The 20707-nt window shown below is 32.5% G+C and overlaps 1 protein-coding gene across 1 annotated transcript; it reads right to left on the bottom strand.

Annotated features, from left to right (window-relative positions):
• Nucleotides 1-5293: 5293 nt before the first annotated feature.
• On the bottom strand, nucleotides 5294-20185 carry LOC123691282 (activated Cdc42 kinase Ack). Its single transcript, XM_045635598.1, has 11 exons — nucleotides 20168-20185; nucleotides 19823-20037; nucleotides 19492-19742; nucleotides 18808-19222; nucleotides 17964-18165; nucleotides 16615-16810; nucleotides 16143-16268; nucleotides 15770-15846; nucleotides 8512-8739; nucleotides 7796-7918; nucleotides 5294-7442 (listed from the first exon to the last, which is right to left on the bottom strand). Exons 2-11 carry the CDS (start codon nucleotides 19907-19909, stop codon nucleotides 6427-6429), a joined length of 2721 nt encoding a protein of 906 aa, XP_045491554.1. The 5' UTR covers nucleotides 19910-20037; nucleotides 20168-20185; the 3' UTR covers nucleotides 5294-6426.
• Nucleotides 20186-20707: the final 522 nt, after the last annotated feature.

The following is a 20707-nucleotide window of genomic DNA, read 5'->3' as shown; positions in this document are numbered from 1 at the left end:
ATTATTTGAAAAAGGATTTCATAAGTAGCCTGTTTCTTATTTAATAATAACGCGTATACCAGCGGGACAACGTTAGATGTTTCTTCGGAACTACCCAAATCTCCATGGATTGTGTAAAGTTGGTAGAAGGGCTTAGGACATATTTTAAACGTACCATCTGCAAAAATATGTTCAACTGTTGCTAGTAAGTGCTTCGCATTATGTGTTCCAAATACTATGATTCTGTTCCTTTGGTCTGTATAGTCAGCCAGCAATATTTTGTCTTTATATGCATCTGGGATTTCAACGGCAGAAGCAGTTTGAAATGTGGTTCTTTTCACTCCCAGTGCTTTATTTCTGGAATGGTATAAACTGTTCTTTATTGATGTAAACTTCGGTATTGTTGCTACTAGGTCGAGGCCAAAATCAGCGAGCGAAGACATCTCATTGTTGAATAACGTTGGTATTGGGTCTGATTTCGTTGCAGCTAATTTTCGGCATTGGTTCAGTTGTTTCTTTATTATGTTGGCAGCAAAATTTGGTTGGCATGTATGAGGATCATCACTCACAACTAGATTGTTTTTTGTGACTACACGTCCACGACATTTCCGAGTTTGCCACTTCACACAACACCAAACAGTTGTACCGTTTTTGTTTTCGCGTTTTTTGTTATGCTGATAGCCACCACGCAATAAAAGAAGTCCTCCTCGTTCTGATTGCTCAAAAACTAATTGAGTCTGACTGGAACTACTAGGTTCACAAGTAGAATCCATGATAAACTAATCCAAATCGTAGGCAAAACAACAAATCCGATCACGAGCAAGGGTCAAATGTTCAGAAAGTGATTACAGTAAGTGATAGTAGAGATGTTTCCTGATCGCGAGCGAAAAGTCAACTAAATTTTCATTTATGCAAAATATGTGACATAATTTTTAAAAAGAAGGGTGGTTTTGCGTTATGATGCCGACAAAAGCAAAGTTAAAAACTTTTTACATTGTCTTTTTAAAATTAACAATTACATTTAAATAACAATATTTTAACAAATACTAATCCATTCCGAAAACTCTCACCAGTGTTATCTATCCCATCATAAAACCCCTTTTATGCAATATAGAGCTCGTATTTTTAAATACCTACCTGACGCTCTGTAGCCCTTTTGTTCGGTTGCCGACTGCAAAATTCTCGTAATAAGAACAATTGGTTAGGCACACTTATTAACATTTTTTTGTTAATATATAATGGAAGAAGGGAAAAGGTATTATAAAAATATGGTATCTACCTATATATATATATATATATATATATATATATATATATATATATATATATATATATATTTTTACAGGTTGGTCGTGTCACCTGACCGACGACAAATAAAAGATTTTGAATATTAGAAGATATTATTTTTGTAGTAAGTAGGTAATGTTTTTCTTTTTAGTTTTTTTTTGGGCATTTTAGATAATGTAGGAATAGATTCGTACAGTTTATCTTATAAAAATAAATTTAAAAAAAACCGACTTCCAAAAGGTAAAAATAATAAACCTTCCCGACTTCTAACACGTACTTAGAAGTCGGACAGGTATATTCAATTCACTTTTTAGTGTTGTAAGAAGGGTACAACACGAAATTTCAAGCGAGAATTCGTTACGTATGTAGGTACTTCTTCTTCTTTTAAAAGTCGGTTAGTCTCTATCTACATTCGTATGCAAAGTTACAACACGATACGTGCAGTAGAAGTTAGTGTACATCGTCTCGCAAGTTCGAGAAATCGACCGATTGTCTCCGCCTGGAAACTACTGGATCGATTTCAAATATTCTTGAAATGGGCCCACTCGGAATATATTTCGGGTCGAATGTAAAAAGAATCACATCAATCGGTCAACGCGTTTGGGCGCTATCGATGTACAAACACACAAAAAAACACAACTCGGCAGTTGAGACCCTCCTCCTTTTTGGGAAGTCAGTTAAAAAGTGAAAAAATATTGTAAAAAAGTGAGTACTTGTATTTATACATACATATAATTTGTAATACCTAATACAGTATATTAAAAATATGAGTTAATATATTTTAAAATATTTTTTCTGCTATCTATACTTTTTCTTGTCTTATTTAAGGATATTTTCATGCCGGATGAAAAGGGAATATTTTTTCGGATGAATTGGTAATTATATAATTATAATTTGGATTTCGGATGAATCGGGAATATTTTTTCGGATGAATCGGGAACTAAAATAATTCGGATGAGTTTTGCGGATGAATCGGTAATAGATCTCTTTTGAATATAATGAGTGCAGTTATTTCTGTAAACGACTCAGAGCACAATTTGATACATTCTAACTACAAACTTCACTTTGTGAAGAGTAACATATGAGCATTTAAATAATTTAATTTATTTCTTTGTTTCTAAACTAATACCTCTGTGATACTGTAACTTTTATTTCTGGCAACACAAGGCATATTTTTAACTACCTATTACAAAAATATATTATTTTTACGTTGGGAAATTGCCCAAATCTAATAGTTATTTTTTCACCTAATTAACCAATAAGACTGACGATATATTATAAATTATAAAATACTATTATAGTTCACAGTTAAACAATTCTCAAAGATAATACGCGAAAGACACATCCCATATTCATATATTATTTGGATCACAAATGGTCAAATTAAAAATCAGTCAATAATTTGTTTAATTAAAGACTGTATCAAATTTTAAACACGATTAATTATTTTCGTCGTGAAACTTTACATCAAGGTCACGTGTCTTCGCGTGACGCTCGCTATAAAGTGATCGAAATAACGGGATAAAAAATAAAATTAATAAATCGTGTTTAATAGTTTGAGAAAATAAAAAAGTTTAGCGGAAATAATTCGTGTATAGTATTGAAAACGGCTACAGGTATTGCTTGACATGCCCAAATTATAATATCGAAAGTCCTCAAACGGGTGGTCAAACGACCCTTTTTTAGATTTTTGTTCATAAGTCTAAAACCTTCACAAATAGATTTTCAAAACTACACTAATTATTTCCGCTGATAGTCCATTTTCTACTTAATTTGCTCGGGCTCTAAGTCTTTAATTTCTCAATATACAGGGTTACAGGTTAAGTCGACCTATTCCTGTTAAGAGCGTATTGTAGGGGTCAAAACAAACTGATTTGATCTTATAATACCATATCCAAAAGTTAGTCGTTGAAGAGTTATTGCAATTTTAATTTTTTTCTTGAAAATGCCACTTTATCTTCGCATTTAGCGTTTAATTTTTTATTTTACTTATTTGGTCTGGGTTTTTTTGAGTTTTTATGTAAAGGTTGAGTTAAACAATAATTCTCAGCAATAAAAATCCATATCGCTGCAAACAATTCAAAGAAATGGCTTTTAATCTAAAAATAATAACATTAAAGTAATTTAGTTAACTCGTTTTAAAGAAAGATATTGAAAAAAATCTCTATGAAAATGTGTCTGCAGATGTTTTTAAAAACATGTACATGTTCTTAGCTATGTAAAAAGGTATGATAACCTCAGGTAGCATTCGTAGATTCCAAGAAATCGGGGATAAACATGGGACAGTGGTAGTAAAGTACAACATCAGAATAAATGTTGTCATAATTTATTTTTCTTAAAAACTTTACAGTTCCTGCTCAACATGACTTCCTCTATTGCGAACACATATTCGAAACCTTTTCCGCAGAGTACTCTTAGTCAAGAGCCAATTAACAACTGGGGTAGTCACCCCAGTTGTTAATTGGTTCCTCATCTTATTGGCTGCATCGATAATTTTTTGTCGTAAAATATCAACAGATGGAATCGGGTTCGGCTCATTGTACACCAGACTCTTCATATGCCCCCATACGTAAAAGCCCATGGGGGTTAAGTCTGGACTTCTAGCCGGCCATGGTATGGACCCACCTCTTACGATCCATCTGTTTGGATAGTTGATGTCTAACCATTCTCTAACACTTCTTCTGTAATGTGCAGGGCAGCCATCATGTTGGAACCACATGTCTCTTAACAAAGTCAAGGGTATGTCTTTAAGTAGGTCACTTAAATGTTGGCGCAGAAAGGTCTCATAATTTTCACCATTTAGGTTGTCCGGAAGGAAGTATGGTCTAATTAATTTATTTGAAATTATCCCCATCCACACATTAAGACTGAATCGTCTTTGTGATTTTTTTGGATTCTTCTTGTTAGGATTGCCACGTGCTTTCGGAGCCCAATAGTGAGCGTTGTGGTAGTTTGTGATCCAAGTTCTCGGGCAACGGTTGCCCGAGAACTTGGTCTGTCTCAGTGGTTGGTTCACAATGAACACTTCAGGATATTACCCATATCACTACATGCCCGTGCACGTGATGGAAGAATGAGATCCTTTAAGAGGACTAGATTTTTATTAGATTCATGTTGAATGCGGATCTGAAAAACCCCTCGTTTTTCAAAAAAAAAATTATGGACAGATGAGTCCAAATTTTGTCGTAAGTAAGATCGTAAGAGGTGGGCCCATACCATGGCCGGCTAGAAGTCCAGACTTAACCCCCATGGGCTTTTACGTATGGGGGCATATGAAGAGTCTGGTGTACAATGAGCCGAACCCGATTCCATCTGTTGATATTTTACGACAAAAAATTATCGATGCAGCCAATAAGATGAGGAACCAATTAACAACTGGGGTGACTACCCCAGTTGTTAATTGGCTCTTGACTAAGAGTACTCTGCGGAAAAGGTTTCGAATATGTGTTCGCAATAGAGGAAGTCATGTTGAGCAGGAACTGTAAAGTTTTTAAGAAAAATAAATTATGACAACATTTATTCTGATGTTGTACTTTACTACCACTGTCCCATGTTTATCCCCGATTTCTTGGAATCTACGAATGCTACCTGAGGTTATCATACCTTTTTACATAGCTAAGAACATGTACATGTTTTTAAAAACATCTGCAGACACATTTTCATAGAGATTTTTTTCAATATATTTCTTTAAAACGAGTTAACTAAATTACTTTAATGTTATTATTTTTAGATTAAAAGCCATTTCTTTGAATTGTTTGCAGCGATATGGATTTTTATTGCTGAGAATTATTGTTTAACTCAACCTTTACATAAAAACTCAAAAAAACCCAGACCAAATAAGTAAAATAAAAAATTAAACGCTAAATGCGAAGATAAAGTGGCATTTTCAAGAAAAAAATTAAAATTGCAATAACTCTTCAACGACTAACTTTTGGATATGGTATTATAAGATCAAATCAGTTTGTTTTGACCCCTACAATACGCTCTTAACAGGAATAGGTCGACTTAACCTGTAACCCTGTATAATGCTCGCTTAATATGAAACACAAAATATAATACTATGTAAATAGATAAGAAGCAAAGAAATAGTATCGATAATGGATAATGCAAGGAATAATTTAGAAAATGAGGGTCACTCAAAAACTTAAATAAAATAATTCAGAATCGAGCCCAAAAGTAAGTGTAAAAAGTACTCACACACACAAACAAAACTAGATACTAATCTAAATCAAAAATTATTACACATACATATTTACACATAATAAAAAATTAAAAAAAAAATCTATTGTATGTTTTAAAAAAAAATACTTCTATAAGAGAACCTTTTGTGAGATAATTTTATATGATAAAGGTACTAAGAGAACATAAATAGCATACACATAATATCTAAATTACTACAATGAACACACTACATAACCTAATTTCAAAATAATACTCTTCAAATCAGTATATAAAGCAACAAAATGGCATTTACCGTAATGTCAGTCTTCTGACGATGTGATTATGCTCTTATATGGATTAATCAAGGGAATACCTAATATATTTGCCAAAAAAGCTTCTTATGGGATAAGGGGCACATGCATTTCACTTTTAATTCACTGGTAGTCTAGGAGTCTGTTCTGGACAAAATAGTTAAGACGAAGTTCTGCCTGACCCAGTATAGATTAATCTTTACTAATTAATGTTCACTGTTAGAGCACTGGTCCTTTTTTAGAATGCTATGATTCAAATATACCGGGTATATGTCGACTTATACTCAAGAGTTGATATTTTGTTTCACCATATTTTCCATATGAGTAAATAATACTAACTGTTAATGCAATTAGGACGAAATATTAAATTAAGGACATGTCTTAAAGTCTATTAGATAAAAAAGTTATTGACAATTTTTCCCTAGAAATGGGAAGACAGTAATGTTCTAATTTAAAGAAAATGACTATATACAATAACGAATCTTCATATAGTAGAAATTCTTGTAAAGAAATACTCTAGTCGTATAGCTGCTTTGAACCGTAGGCAAAAAAATAAAGAAAAACGCAAATTGCGTATTTCTTGTACGTAGCTGCATTGATCATCATATTATTATTAAAAATTCGCGTATTTACAACGTCCAAAATCGTATCCTAATATATTGGATAAACTTGACATTACTAAAAAACGTCATTTAGGTTTAGAAGGGCAAGGTGGCGCGGGCCGATGCGGGCGCGGTGCCGGCTCGTAGACTTCGTCATACAAACACGCGTTCGAGTACGTCGCTTGCGCGTAATACTGGCTCGGTTCGTTAATCTCACTGTATATGTTACTCTCTGTGTCGTTCACTTCGTCATACGCCGCATTACGAGACGTAGACGCCCCATAACCATACCCCGAATACCCATACTGCCCCATATCCACATTCTGATACTTAAGCGCGGAGTAGTTTTTAGAATTCTCCAATTGCTCGCTGAAATTCCGCAACTTCTCCCCTTCGTCCTTTGGCACGTATATGTTCTTCTCGTAGTTACTAGTCACTTTTGGTGTGGAATATTTAGTGTAATAGTCTTTAGTTTCCAATATGAATTGCTGCTGTTCAGGGTTTATGTCGAAATTATTGTAAACGGGAAAATCGTCTCTGTACTCGACTGCACTAGTACTCGACGTGGACGGACCATTTTTATTGATTGCACTATTTGCGTAAATGACGTCATAATTAGTGTTTTTCGATCTGAGATTCAACGATTCAGATATCCTATCATCTAGAGACATTTGCGCTAATGAGTTCGTTACGCTTAATTCTGAGAGAGCTTCACTATTTGAGTATGTATTTGTGAGAGTGCCATATGATAGCGTGTTTAAACTAGAGCTAGCTGCGTTTTCGTATGTTTGTGAGTTTGAGAAATCGTTGCTTGAATATGTGCGAGTGTGAGATTCGTTGGTTTCGTGTGGAGTATTAACTACGTTAATATCATAGTTGGTTCTTGTGCTATAGGTTTCGTTTGGTCTAGTTATGGGCCAAAACTGCGATGTATCGAATGGATCATTTCTTGTGTTGTTTTGATTGTTGCTAGGTGTCGCTAGAACATTGAGACTGTCTAGTGATTTAGCACCATAGAGATTAGATTGCTGCTGGCTCGTTGTATTAGACGAATACGTTGGTAGGCTTTCTATGCTCTGTTGACCCCAATCTGCTTCATTACCTGATTAAAAATTGATAAATTTAATTACATTCGCTTAAAAATATTAAATAATAAAAATGTGTGCGTGTACTAGTGTACACACGTAAGAAGTGAAACTTATTTATGGCCTTATTTTTCAAGAAATAATTTACTATTTGCAACTTTGTAGAAATACGTCGAATCACGCATGGTAGGGATAAGAAAAAGATGGCGCGTAACGAAAAAATGTTCCACAAATTTTTTTTCCAACCCCCCAAAGAAGTTTCACTTCAATATGTCTGACGAAATACCGACATAGGATTATTTTACTTAAACATGATTTATTAACAATTTTGTTCTATTATTAAAACTGGAACTGACAAAAATTAACTTACCAACTTCAGGTACATCGATAGGTTCATCAAGAATAGACACGTTTTGACTGACTGGTTTTTTGGCGGGTGTCGTGCGACTCGTCGATGGAGGAAGATCCAGGTCGATCAGGAGATCTTCTTTAACTACAATTAGAATGAATTTGTTAGGTTCAAATTACACATTGATACTAAAATGGTTAAACAAAAGTTATTTATTAATCGTTCATCTCGTATTTTAGCCACTTTCAGAAAGTACTGATAAGATGGAGTGGTGAGTAGTATCCGTAGTCTACTATATAAAAATAAGTCGAGTTTTCCTTCCTGACGCTATAACTCCAGAACGCACGAACCGATTTCCACGGATTTGCATTCATTGGAAAGGTCTCTGGCACCGTGAGGTTTGTAGCAAAGAAAATTCAAGAAACAATTTAAAAGAAAAGCGGGAAAAACGGGAAAATCATTGTTCACATACAGCGCCTTATGTAACATTGGTATACATTTGGTATACATAAGGTGGCGAAACGGAGGTTGCCGGGTTCGCTAGTCGAGTATAAAAACGTTGTATCTTTGATTCACTTGTTGTTGTTGAATTGCTTGCTGGCGCTGTTGCCGGCCCGCTGGTCACTAACCAAGTGAACACTATCGTGCGACGTTGCACCGAATTACCTATTACCTATTCTTCATCTCCTCATATAATTCGGACCTCACTCTAATTTCTGCAATTTTTTTTAACTTACCCTGGTTCAAACTCCTCGATTGATTATCCCTAGCTGCCCTCGCGATTCTTTCATTATGCTGTAGCGTTCTATCATTGATAAGCTTGTTGTAGTTGAATTGCTTGCTGGCGCTGTTGCCGGCCCGCGTCGTTGAGGGCTGAGTGGACTCTATCGTGCGACGTTTGCGCAGAATCACTTCCGAATCGTCCGATGCGATGGGTATTTTCGATGGCGACGTTTGGGTGGAGTCTAAAAAATTAATTTGGGGATTATTAAGATTTTAATTACAAGAACCAATACCCGAGAAAGGACATAGGATAGGTTTTATCCCGGAAATCCCACGGAAACGGGAACTATGCGGGTTTTTCTTTCTTCTACGCGGGCGATGCCGCGGGTGGAAAGCTAGTTCCTTATAATTTCATAAAATTTCCTTATAATATCAAACGCATAATTTATTTTACATAATATGCTGTACTCTGACCATTTCTTATCATTGAATAAAAGCTCATTTAAATAAGTTTTATAGATAATTATTAAGAGACTAGCGGTCCGCCCCGGCTTCGCCCGTGGTACATATTAACGTTTTCTCTACATAAGAACCATCCTCGTACTTCAAGGAATATAATAAAAAAAGAATTATCGAAATCGGTTCAGCCGTTCTCGAGTTATGGAATTACAACGAAAAGTGGCATTGATTTTTATTTATTACTAGCGGTCCGCCCCGGCTTCGCCCGTGGTACATGTTTACGTTTTCTCTACATAAAAACCATCCTCGTACTTCAAGGAATATAATAAAAAAAGAATTATCGAAATCGGTTCAGCCGTTCTCGAGTTATGGAATTACAACGAAAAGTGGCATTGATTTTTATATATTAGAAGAGATTAGTCCGGATAAACAGATAGGTAAAAATTTATCAAAAATAAATTTGTGTATTGACATTGTGTCTTACTTGAGAACTTGAAAAAACTCATATCCCTCAATTTGCGTGACCAATAAAATTACAAACACTAATTTACGGATTAAACCTTCGTTGGTTTAATCAAACTTAAAATATCATAATATTATTGAATACCTGTTTACTCGTATCGTTTCAAGTTCACAAGGCATTGCTATAAGTTGCACGTATCCTCCTGACCTTGTGTGATACGCGGCAAGGCTAATCCGCACCCAATTCATAATTAATGTTGTTGTAATAGGCAAATATTATAATCTGTATTTTGGTTATTGTATAGTCTGTATGGTATCACTGTAAACTGCAATTGTCTTTGCCCTCCTCTCTGTCTCTGTGGTTCGTGGTGTAATGTCGTATGCGCACAATGTAGTTTGTAAAAAAGTATTATAAAAATAAAGATAATTTATCAGCATCCACAAGTTGTGTTTCAATATACAATTATTTCAACATGGTAGCAGAGCGTGGTTGATAAATTATGAAAAAATATCAACATCACGAGAAGATTAAGAAGATACGTAAAAGTACAAGTTACACAAGTAAATTGAATATAAAAGGGAAGGTTGAAAATTGATCAAGATTATTAGAAATATTGAAACAATGGCTAAGCAAGCCCGGATTGAAGATATTACGATACCTATTTTTGATGGTGCAAACTATTCAAGCTGGAAATTGAGGTTAATGACCTTGTTGGAGTACAAGGATTGTCACGAGCCCGCCACGACACATGTTCCGGTAAAAGATGAAAATATCATGAAGAAAAAAGATTTAAAGGCAAGAACTATCATAATGAGCACAATTTCAGATCGTCAAATAGAATATATTAGTGAATGCAAAACAGCTTATGAAATTATTAGAAAATTTGACAGGATGTACCTAACCCAGTCTACTGCTATGCAAATATTATGCAGAGCAAACATAGAAGAAGTAAAGTTGAATAATTATAGTACAGTTGAGGATTTTTTTGTTGCGTTTGAAAAAACAATAAACACATTTAAGGACGCCGGAGGAAAAATTGATGAAACAGAAAAGTTGAGATATCTTCTCAAAGCGCTCCCACCAAGTTATAGTTATATTGGAGATTTCCTTGATGTAATACCAGAAGAACAAAGGACTGTTGATTATGTGAGGACTAAAATTAAAGAAAAAAATATTACTTCATGCAATTCAGATGGTAGAAATAATGTGAGTACATTTAATATTAAAACAAAACTTCAATGTTTTATTTGTGGAAAGACTGGCCATTTCAAGAAGGATTGTTGGCAGAGAAAGAATATAAATGAACAAAATAAGGAACCAGGCAGATATCAAACGCATTACAATCATCGAGGACATTTTAGAGCAACCTACAGAGGTCAAAGCCGAGGCAGAGGTCGAGGTCATGCCAGAGATAACACTTCAAACAATTTTTCACTGCAGTCATGGACAACTCAAGTATTTAACTCGGAAGTAAAACAGGTATATTTTGATAACAATAAGAATAAAGAATGTATGTATAATAATGAAATAAATTTTCTTTTAGATAGTGGATGTACGGATCACATAGTAAATAACGATACTTATTTTTATAAATGTGAAGATTTAATAATTCCAGTCAATGTAAAATTACCAGACGGCAAAATATTAAGTGCGACCAAGGTAGGTGATATTAAAATTTGTTTTGAAAACTATTATAGTGAACAGTATGTAGATTTAAAGAATGTTTATTTCGTAAAAGGCATTAATCAAAATTTGTTGAGTTTTGCTAAAATAACTAAGTCTTCCACAATAGTAGCTACAGGTGATAATGCAAAAATATATAATCAGTATCATGAATTAATAACTGTTGCTCATAAAATTAACAATTTATATTATATGAAAGGTTTTGCATTTAACAACTTGAAAAATGATGTGTATACTCATTCTGTAAAATTGACTAATAAAGAGAAATGGCATAGGGCACTTGGACATGTAAATTTTCAATATTTAAATAAAATAGTTAATGATAAATTAGTTGATGGTTTGCCGGATAGGATTGAAAGTGTAGACATGAAATGTTCAAATTGTATACAAAGTAAAATGGCTAATGTTCCTTTTGAAAATAATAGAACTAAAACTAAAGAGATTTTAGAATTGATTCATACTGATTTAAACGGTCCACATAATACAACTGGTTATGGTGGAGAAAAGTATTTCTTGACATTTATTGATGATTATAGCAAATGTACTAGAATATTTTGTATTAAAAGTAAAGCTGAAACTGCTAATTGTTTTATAGAATTTGTAAACTTAGTAGAAAATAAATTTAACAAAAGAATTAAGAAATTACAGTGTGATAACGGGAAAGAATATTTAAATAAGGATATTATTAATTTTATTAAACAGAAAGGTATAGAGTTATTACCATGTCCACCATATGTTCATGAATTAAACGGAGTAGCTGAAAGATATAATAGATCAGCTATGGATATAGGTAGGTGTTTATTGAGGGAAGCTAATATTCACAGAAGATATTGGCCGGAAGTTATTAAAACGGCAGCTTATTTAAAAAATCGAACTATTGCTAATACTTTAGAAAATAAAACTCCTTATGAGATATTTTTTGGAATAAAACCAGATGTAGAACATTTAAAAATTTATGGAAGTAGAGTTTTTGTAAGAGTTCCTGAAGTTTTAAGAAAAAGTAAATGGGATGATAAAGCTAAATTAGGAATATTAGTGGGGTATAATGAAAATAGCTACAGAGTTCTTTTGAATAATAGGATAGTAAATGCTAGGCATGTTCAGGTAGTCAAAGAAAATACTAAATTAATTTGCTTAGAAAAACAACATGATCAAATAGTTAAAGATAATGATTTAGAATCTGATACAACATTGAATGTTTCAAATAAAATATGTAATACGGAATATGAAAAAGATACAAACATAGATGAGAATTATAAAAATACTTTAGAACACGTTGTAAACAATGATAATCTTGATGATGATGAGAATAACGAATCTGTAGGAGTAGAAAAACTTAAAAGAAAGCGAATTCCAGTTTCTAGATATGGTAATCCAGTTTCACACTTTATATATGTAAATTATACTGATGCAAACGTACCAAATACTTATGAGGAAGCAATGAGCTCAATTGATCATGAACTATGGCAAAGAGCAATGGACTCTGAAATAAATAGCTTAAATAAAAACAATACTTGGCAAATTGTTGAAAGGCCCAAAGATAAAAAGGTTATTGATTTTAAGTGGATTTTTAAAAAAGAAAAGTAATAATGTTTACAAAGCAAGATTAGTTGTAAGAGGATTTCAGCAAAATGATTATATTGAAAATGTTTATTCACCAGTAGGAAGAATGCAAACATTAAAAATTTTATTGTCATACAGTTGTAAAAATAGTTTATTTATTGAACAGATGGATGTTGAGACTGCATTTTTAAATGGTTGTGTTAAGTCAGAAGTGTATATAAATCAACCGAAAGGTTCTGTAATAGGAGACAATAAAGTTTGTAAATTGCAAAAAGCTCTCTACGGTCTCAAAGAAAGTCCTAGAGTATGGTATGATTGTTTTGATAGGTTTATAAAAGGATTAGATTTTGTAAGAAGTAACTATGATTATTGTTTATATGTAAACAGAGCGAGCAAAGATCCAATATATATATTACTGTTTGTTGATGATCTTTTAATTTGTTGTAAAAGTAAAAATAAAATTGAAGAAGTAAAAATTAGCTTGATGAAAAGGTTTGCAATGAAAGATTTGGGTAAAATTAAAAGTTATATTGGTATAGATATAGATTATAATAATGATAGAAATGTATTGTCTTTAAATCAAACAAAGTATATTGAATCTTTGGCTGCAAAATACAATTTAGAAAATTCTAAGTTATATGATACTCCAATGGAAACTAATTTAAGATTGGAACAAGCTAAGGAAATTGATGAAGGTATTCACTACAGAAATTTAATAGGTGAATTATTGTACATCAGTAACGGCACTAGGCCAGATGTAGCATATAGTATCAATTATTTGAGTAGGTTTCAAAATTGTTACAGTCAAACACACTATAAATATGCAATGAGAGTATTAAAATATTTGTTTAAGACTAAGGATTTAAAGTTAACATACTATGGAAATGTAGACACTGAAATATTAGATTGTATGGTAGATTCTGACTATGCTGGAGATAATGTAGATCGGAAATCAACATCAGGTTTTGTTATTAGATTGTTTGGAAACTTAATTTTTTGGAAAACACATACACAAAATGTGGTTACTAAATGTTCAACTTTTGCAGAGTATATTGCTATGTCAGAGGCAGTGTCAGAAGTACTTTTTATTAGAAACTTGTTAAGTGATTCATTTGATTTGGAATTTTATAAACCGGTAAAATTGTATGAAGATAATTCAGGTGCGATTGCAATAGCTAAATATGGTAATTTTACAAAAAATTCAAAACACATTGAAGTGCAGTATCATTATATAAATGAGAATTATGAAAGAGGAATTATTGATATTGTTAAAATTGATTCAAAATGTAACTTAGCAGACATGTTAACTAAAAGTCTAGATAAGACAAAATTTTTGAAAAACAGATTAGAATTAAGATTAATTTAGTACAGTTTATATCTAAGTTCAAGTTATAATATTGTATAAGTAAAAGTTCAAGTTCAAGTTATCATATTGTATAAGTGAAAGTTAATTAGATTATAAATTGGGTGGAGGTATTATATTGTGTTAATAAGCATTGTAAGTAAGTAAAGGTAATATTGTTAAAGAAAATAAAGATTATAAATTTGAGGAGGCGTGTTGTAATAGGCAAATATTATAATCTGTATTTTGGTTATTGTATAGTCTGTATGGTATCACTGTAAACTGCAATTGTCTTTGCCCTCCTCTCTGTCTCTGTGGTTCGTGGTGTAATGTCGTATGCGCACAATGTAGTTTGTAAAAAAGTATTATAAAAATAAAGATAATTTATCAGCATCCACAAGTTGTGTTTCAATATACAATTATTTCAACAAATGTAACAAGAAGAAATAATCGTATCCTTCTAATATTATAAATGCGAAAGTTTGTGAGGATGGATGTTTGTCACTCTTTCATGCAAATACTTTTGAACCGATTACAGTGAATTTTGTATGTAGGTAGCTGAAGACCCAGAATATGACATAGGCTTAGGCTTTTTATCCCGGAAGTCCCACAGGAACGGGACTATGCGGGTTTTTCTATGAAATCGCGGGCAAAGCCGCGGGTGAAAATCTAGTTTACTATATTTTTCTTTTGGTTTCTTTTTATGTGATTATTATCGATACTTTATTTGTTTTAAACGAAGTTATGGGTGTAACGTAAAACAAACAATGAATAATTTATTTTGATATACAAGCGTTATTTCCACTTAGTCACCGATTGTGAATTTTAATGATAATGTTAAATACATATTTTATACCACGTGCGTTATAGTAAAATTGTATAGCTTGTTATCCGTCTTTGTTATGGGTACATTTTAGATCTCGAGTATATTGTGCACATTGTAGACCATAAGCATAACTTCAAAATACATATTATTATGTAAAAAATGTGAAAGACAGACGAACTTTTACTTGACTAAAACAAAAGTAGGTTAAAAGACATTGATTACAGAAGACGTTAGTTTTTCTCTTTTTTTTTTTAATCAAATATTTTTGAGATCCTAAATTACATTTTACACAAACCTCACGAAATCACCTTAAAACTTAAAACGATACCTTCGTTTTACATTATGGCATCTAGATTTTTAGTCAGTTTTAAATTTATAATGAAAAAATAGAGCATTAAAACCTACAAAATTGACTTTTATACGTGATAGTGAAACTATAACGCATACGACACTCCTGCGCGATATACGTAAATACGATAATGAACCTTACATAATAGCCTCGTGCGTTTCATATTAACTAAGTTATATGCATGCGGTTTGATTAACATAGATCAGAGATCTTTATGCAAACATTTATAATCTTGGAATTTTGCGCAATATTACGTATTATTCTCAAGAGTTTAATTTATTTGCAGTATATATTGGGCTTTTCATAAATATTTTCTCGTGAAGTACAATAATATGTGTTGTTTTATTTATATAGTCAATCGAAGTTTATTAATGAATGGAATTTAATACATACATATATTAACTTACTTAATTATATTTATAAACATTTGTATAAATAAGTTGTAAGAAAATTGTTCTCCATTAACTTTTACCTCCAAAAAGATGATGAAATTTAAAAAACATGTAAACATCCGCAAGCAGAACAAATCCTACGCAATACATAAAAATACGTCATTAAAGTCAAACTTAAGAAACAAGGTTACTTACGCCTTCTACTTGGTGATAAAGTTTGAGCTTTCTTTGTTACTGCAACATTTTTGTTCTTCGCCACCGTTACTATAGTACTGCAAAATAAAAAAAAATTCAGTATCCTTATGCATTTAAATTTATTTTTGATGCAAACCTTTTTTTACTTGACAACCTTAAAAATGTCACTTTTTTATTTATATTGAGTTTATGACAAAGAAAATTGAACCCTAAAGATTCAGAATGTGCTAAAAAATGAAAAAAAAAAATGGCACAATCCAACAAAATTTTTATTTTTTTAATGAAAATAATCTATATTTGAGAATAAATATTATTAATTCCATTTTCTATCGCACATATTTATTTATATTAAATGATAAAAATATAATATTACCTAGGAAATAGTCCGACTTCCAGCGTGCGTTGGTTCTGTCCCTTCCACCAGTGCAACTCGGGCCGTTTATCAATCAGGATAATGGAGTCGCCCGCCTCTATTGTCATCTGACCTTGCTTTCTGTAACTGTATCGATAGAAAACATATAAATAACATCGCAATTTTACGATAATATAATACTTAAAAAATTTAATTTTGGAAAACTAAAAGAAAATCTTTATGAAAATACATAATATCTGTAATCGTTTAAAATTTTTCGTATCGTAACCCAAAATACTTTTAAGAAGACGCTTGTTCAATATACACTTCGAAAAAATATGCCAACAGATTTATTAGAAGCTTTTCTTGATTCAAATCGAAAGATTTTACGGAAACATATCGGAAAAACATCATAAATAGGTATATTTTGTAAATACAATACTATTAATTAATTCATGATTTTCACTATAACCTCGTTTATTTTAATACTTACCTCAAATCAGCAACAGCCGTTTCGAATTTATTGGCCTCCATATACTGCAAGATGCCGGCAAAAGTAGGCCGTTCTTTCGGATTCAAGTCCCAGCACTGCATCATCAACATGTACACGTCTGGAGGACAGGCTTTAGGCGCTGATAGTCTTTGGCCTTCTCGCATTATGAGACGAAGAATTTCTGATCCATTTAAACCTATGTGTGAAGAAAAATATTATATACTAGCTAATCGCCCGCGGCTTCGCCCGCTTTCTCTAAAACGATTGGAGATTTAAACTATCCTATCTCTCAAGTTGGATCGAACTGCACATGGTGTGCGAATTTTATTATAATCGGTTAAGTGGTTTAGGAGTCCATTGAGGATAAACATTGTGACACGAGATTTATATATATTAAGATTATACTAGCTTTTCGCCCGCTTTATAAAAATTATAGCAAATTATGTAATTAAAACTTCTATGACATCCTATGGTCAATAGTATGAAAATTGGTGCAGTCGTTTTTGACTATCGCGATCAGAGAGAAAAACAACAAATTTTTAGTGATAACTTTATGATGAAAACAATGATGTTCATATAGTTCACATAAAGTGCAGAATGGATATAAATAAAGTGGCGTGCAAGTAAAAGTAGTGACTACTCTGTCATGTGTAGATAAAGTAAATAGTAAGAAGCATCTATAAAATACGGCACTTAATAAATTCACTGTGCACCTATTTATCATAAATTAGCATCAACATAATAACAAACAGTGCAATGTATGTAGGTATAACACTTTCATTGAATGCTTACATAAGAAATATTATACTTTAATCATCATCTTTTTTAACATTGTTTCCGTTAACAAAACAATTATTTAATCAAACTCTAATACATAATGTTATATAATTAGAAATAAATGTTAAATTCAATTGTAAGTCATTATAATTTTTACCTAACTAAGGCTTATATTCAAATACCCAATTATTGTAATCATCACTACATAGTATAAAACAAAGTCGCTTTCTCTGTCCCTATGTCCCTTTGTATGCTTAAATCTTTAAAACTACGTCACGGATTTTGATGCGGTTTTATAGATAAAGTGATTCAAGAGGAAGGTTTTAGTACTTACATAATTTATCAGGTTTTAGACAAAGCGGGCGTAGCCGCGGGCGATAAGCTAGTGTTGTTTATTTTTGTATTTTCAATTTTATTTTATTTCTAAAAATATTTTTTAACATTTATCATCAGTCATTGTTGGTTGCATAGCGCTCAGTGTCGCCACAGTAAGACAAACGATGCTGGTTTAAATCTCACTGCAAATAATTTATTTTTCTAATTTTTGATTATTTATCTTTTCTTTAAATTACCTATCCACGGCTCGTCTCCAAACGTATACATCTCCCACAGAGCAACAGCGAACATCCACACATCAGATGCATGCGAGAACTGCCTGGACCGTAGCGACTCTGGCGCGCACCAGGGGAAGGGCACTCGACGTCGTTCACTCATCACATAACAGTCGTCCGCGTCTGGGAGCGCTCGCATTAGACCGAAATCACCGATTTTCACCTACGGGAGTATATGTTGTTATTTTTTGTAAACACATTAATTTGTGTGAGAGACAACAATTCTTATAAATATATAGACAATAATTCTATAAATTTATAATGGTTTTATATCAAAAGAATAAATAGTTAACTAATGTCCCAGCCACACTATGCTACTCGTCCTGCTCATCGCGCTGCCACTTGCCTCGATATTGCCGTCTGGCCACACACTGCTCTACTCGCGCGATTAATCGCGACGCTCTTCATTTCGCACTCGTATTGCCGGTCCTTTGACTCGCGCGCAAAAGCCGACAAAATAGGGAGCAGTGAGCAGGACGATGAGCACGACGAGTGGCATGACGTGGCCACATTACGTCCCTGCCTACTTTCCTCGTCACTTCCCATACCACTCGTCGAGTCGTGTGGCTGGGGTATAATGCATGGATGAACTTTGTGTAATTTTAACTATTATTCTTTATAATATGTAAACTGCTCTAATTTAAAATTTATCTTTTTAAAGTGTGTTAAAATTTAATTATAAAAAGTATTGAACATATTAATGTTATAAAATAATTTATGAATACAAATTATTTGATTTAATACATAAATAATAAACAATTAATACTAAATGGGTTTTAAACGATAACAAAAACTAGTTTCTCACCAGTTCCAAGCTTGACAATAAAATATTTCTACATGCAAGGTCTCTGTGAAGAAATCTGCTTTTCTCCAAATAAGCCATGCCAGCGGCAACTTGTCCGGACCACTTTGATATGTAGTTTAATGACACTTTCCCATTCTGAGCTCTAATGTAGTCTAATAAAGCACCCATAGTAGCGAGCTCACACACCATCATCAAGGGATGGAAAACAACTCCATGTAACTTTATTAAATTAGGATGTTTCAAACTATGCATCGCCTCCACTTCCCTTCGGAAGTCATCATATATCCCCGGCTGAGAAAACGCATCAGCTTTTAACACTTTGACAGCTACAGGAAGTGTTTTATTGTGCTCTGACATTTTCCATTCACCCTTCCGTACAACACCAAATGATCCCTTGCCCAATTCATTTTGTAATCTACAAAACAATAATATTGATGTACAATTTTTTCTAGTTATAAGTGTAATCTGTTCTATTGTGTAATTTTATTATTGTTTTTACACATGAAATATAGTGATTACTGTTTAATAATGTTATGACTGGCCTATATTGTTAAAAATAAATCTATTTTTGTTTTATTTATACATATGAACTTTATACAAAATAATATTATATAGTTAAAATTCATGTATGCCTGAACAAAGCTAACAAATATTAGGGTAATAATAACTTAAAAATACACTCACACAATATCTTTTTCTAATATGATACATGTAGTTCTGCTTTCTGGTTGGGTCTGAGGTCTCAGTGCCACTTCAGTCTTTTCTCTTGACACAGAACCTGAAGAGCCAAACAGTTTGTTCCAAAATTTACGATTCCATAGTTGCAATTTCTTCTTTCTTACAGCATCTAGCAGCCTACGAATTCCTGGTTTGCTAATTCCAATTCTCTCAAGATCTTCTGTGTGCACATAGTCAAAATGTGCTAGTCTAGTAATCTAAAACAAATATTGAAAGCATATTATTAAGATATTTTTATATACTCTGATATTAATAAACTTTGTTTTTATTTACATACCTGTAATTGATCTCGGATTGGTAAATAGAATTGTTCCAATTGAACATTTTGCAAAATTTCACACAACCAATCAGTTCCTGAATCCATGTTGAATTATATATTGTGCATTTCTTGTTTTTCTAAAGAATCTCTTTATAAGGTAACATTTCACGCAGGATGTAAAAATTGAGTAGCGAGAGCGTTGGAATACCAATAGTATTGAGAATTTAAACCATCTATAATTAAAAGAAACAGAATATTCACACTTTTTTACTTTCCTTAAATCATAATCACACAAATGTTTTGTATCTATAATCACATTTTTTTACGAGCGTAATTAAAAATTTCACATAAATAAAAACGAACAAGCAATCACATCGCAAGCCTTCACAAAATGCAAATTACAGAGTTTAGCTGTCAAACAGTGTCAAACACTCAAACTTCAACCCGTTAATGACAGATAATACAGATAAATAATATGAAACACAAACATTACACTTAAAACGGAACGTATTTTCAAAAAGTATAATGTGAGTATAATGAACTTGACAAAATACGAAAAATGTAAACAGACACAATACAACACCGACAACATCACTACAACTTTTAATTATACCTGATTATACCTTTCATGTAAAAAAAAAACAATAATAAAAATCACCTATATTCAGCAGAGCCAATTTTTGTGAAATTTGCAATTAAATTATAATAATATATTTGCAATGTGATTAGAAATTTATTTTTTTTTTTTCAAAATAATTATAAGCTTGTTTGCTGTCGGACATTTCTCACGGAAGTTTTCTTGCAGGTGGACAGGCGGCCTTATGAAAGTGGAATTATAGGGAATTTGGTGAAGATTTTTCTCTTGTGTGAAATCACATGAAACACAGACATGAAATTACCTGT

Source organism: Colias croceus, chromosome 4 (genome assembly GCF_905220415.1).
Source record: "Colias croceus chromosome 4, ilColCroc2.1".
Taxonomy (NCBI): Eukaryota; Metazoa; Arthropoda; class Insecta; order Lepidoptera; family Pieridae; genus Colias; species Colias croceus.
Note: the sequence above shows the minus strand (reverse complement) of the source record. Positions and strands in the feature narration are given on the sequence as shown.

Bases quoted from the DNA above. Each gene is read 5' to 3' on its own strand.
- LOC123691282 (XM_045635598.1), bottom strand. From the start codon at position 19,909: ATGGATTCAGGAACTGATTGGTTGTGTGAAATTTTGCAAAATGTTCAA. The intron at 15,847-16,142 runs GTAATATTATAT...TTTATTTTGCAG, and splicing joins GAAGTCGGACTATTTCCTAG to TACTATAGTAACGGTGGCGA. The intron at 8,740-15,769 runs GTAAGTAACCTT...TTAATTTTTTAG, and splicing joins TTTATCACCAAGTAGAAGGC to ACTCCACCCAAACGTCGCCA.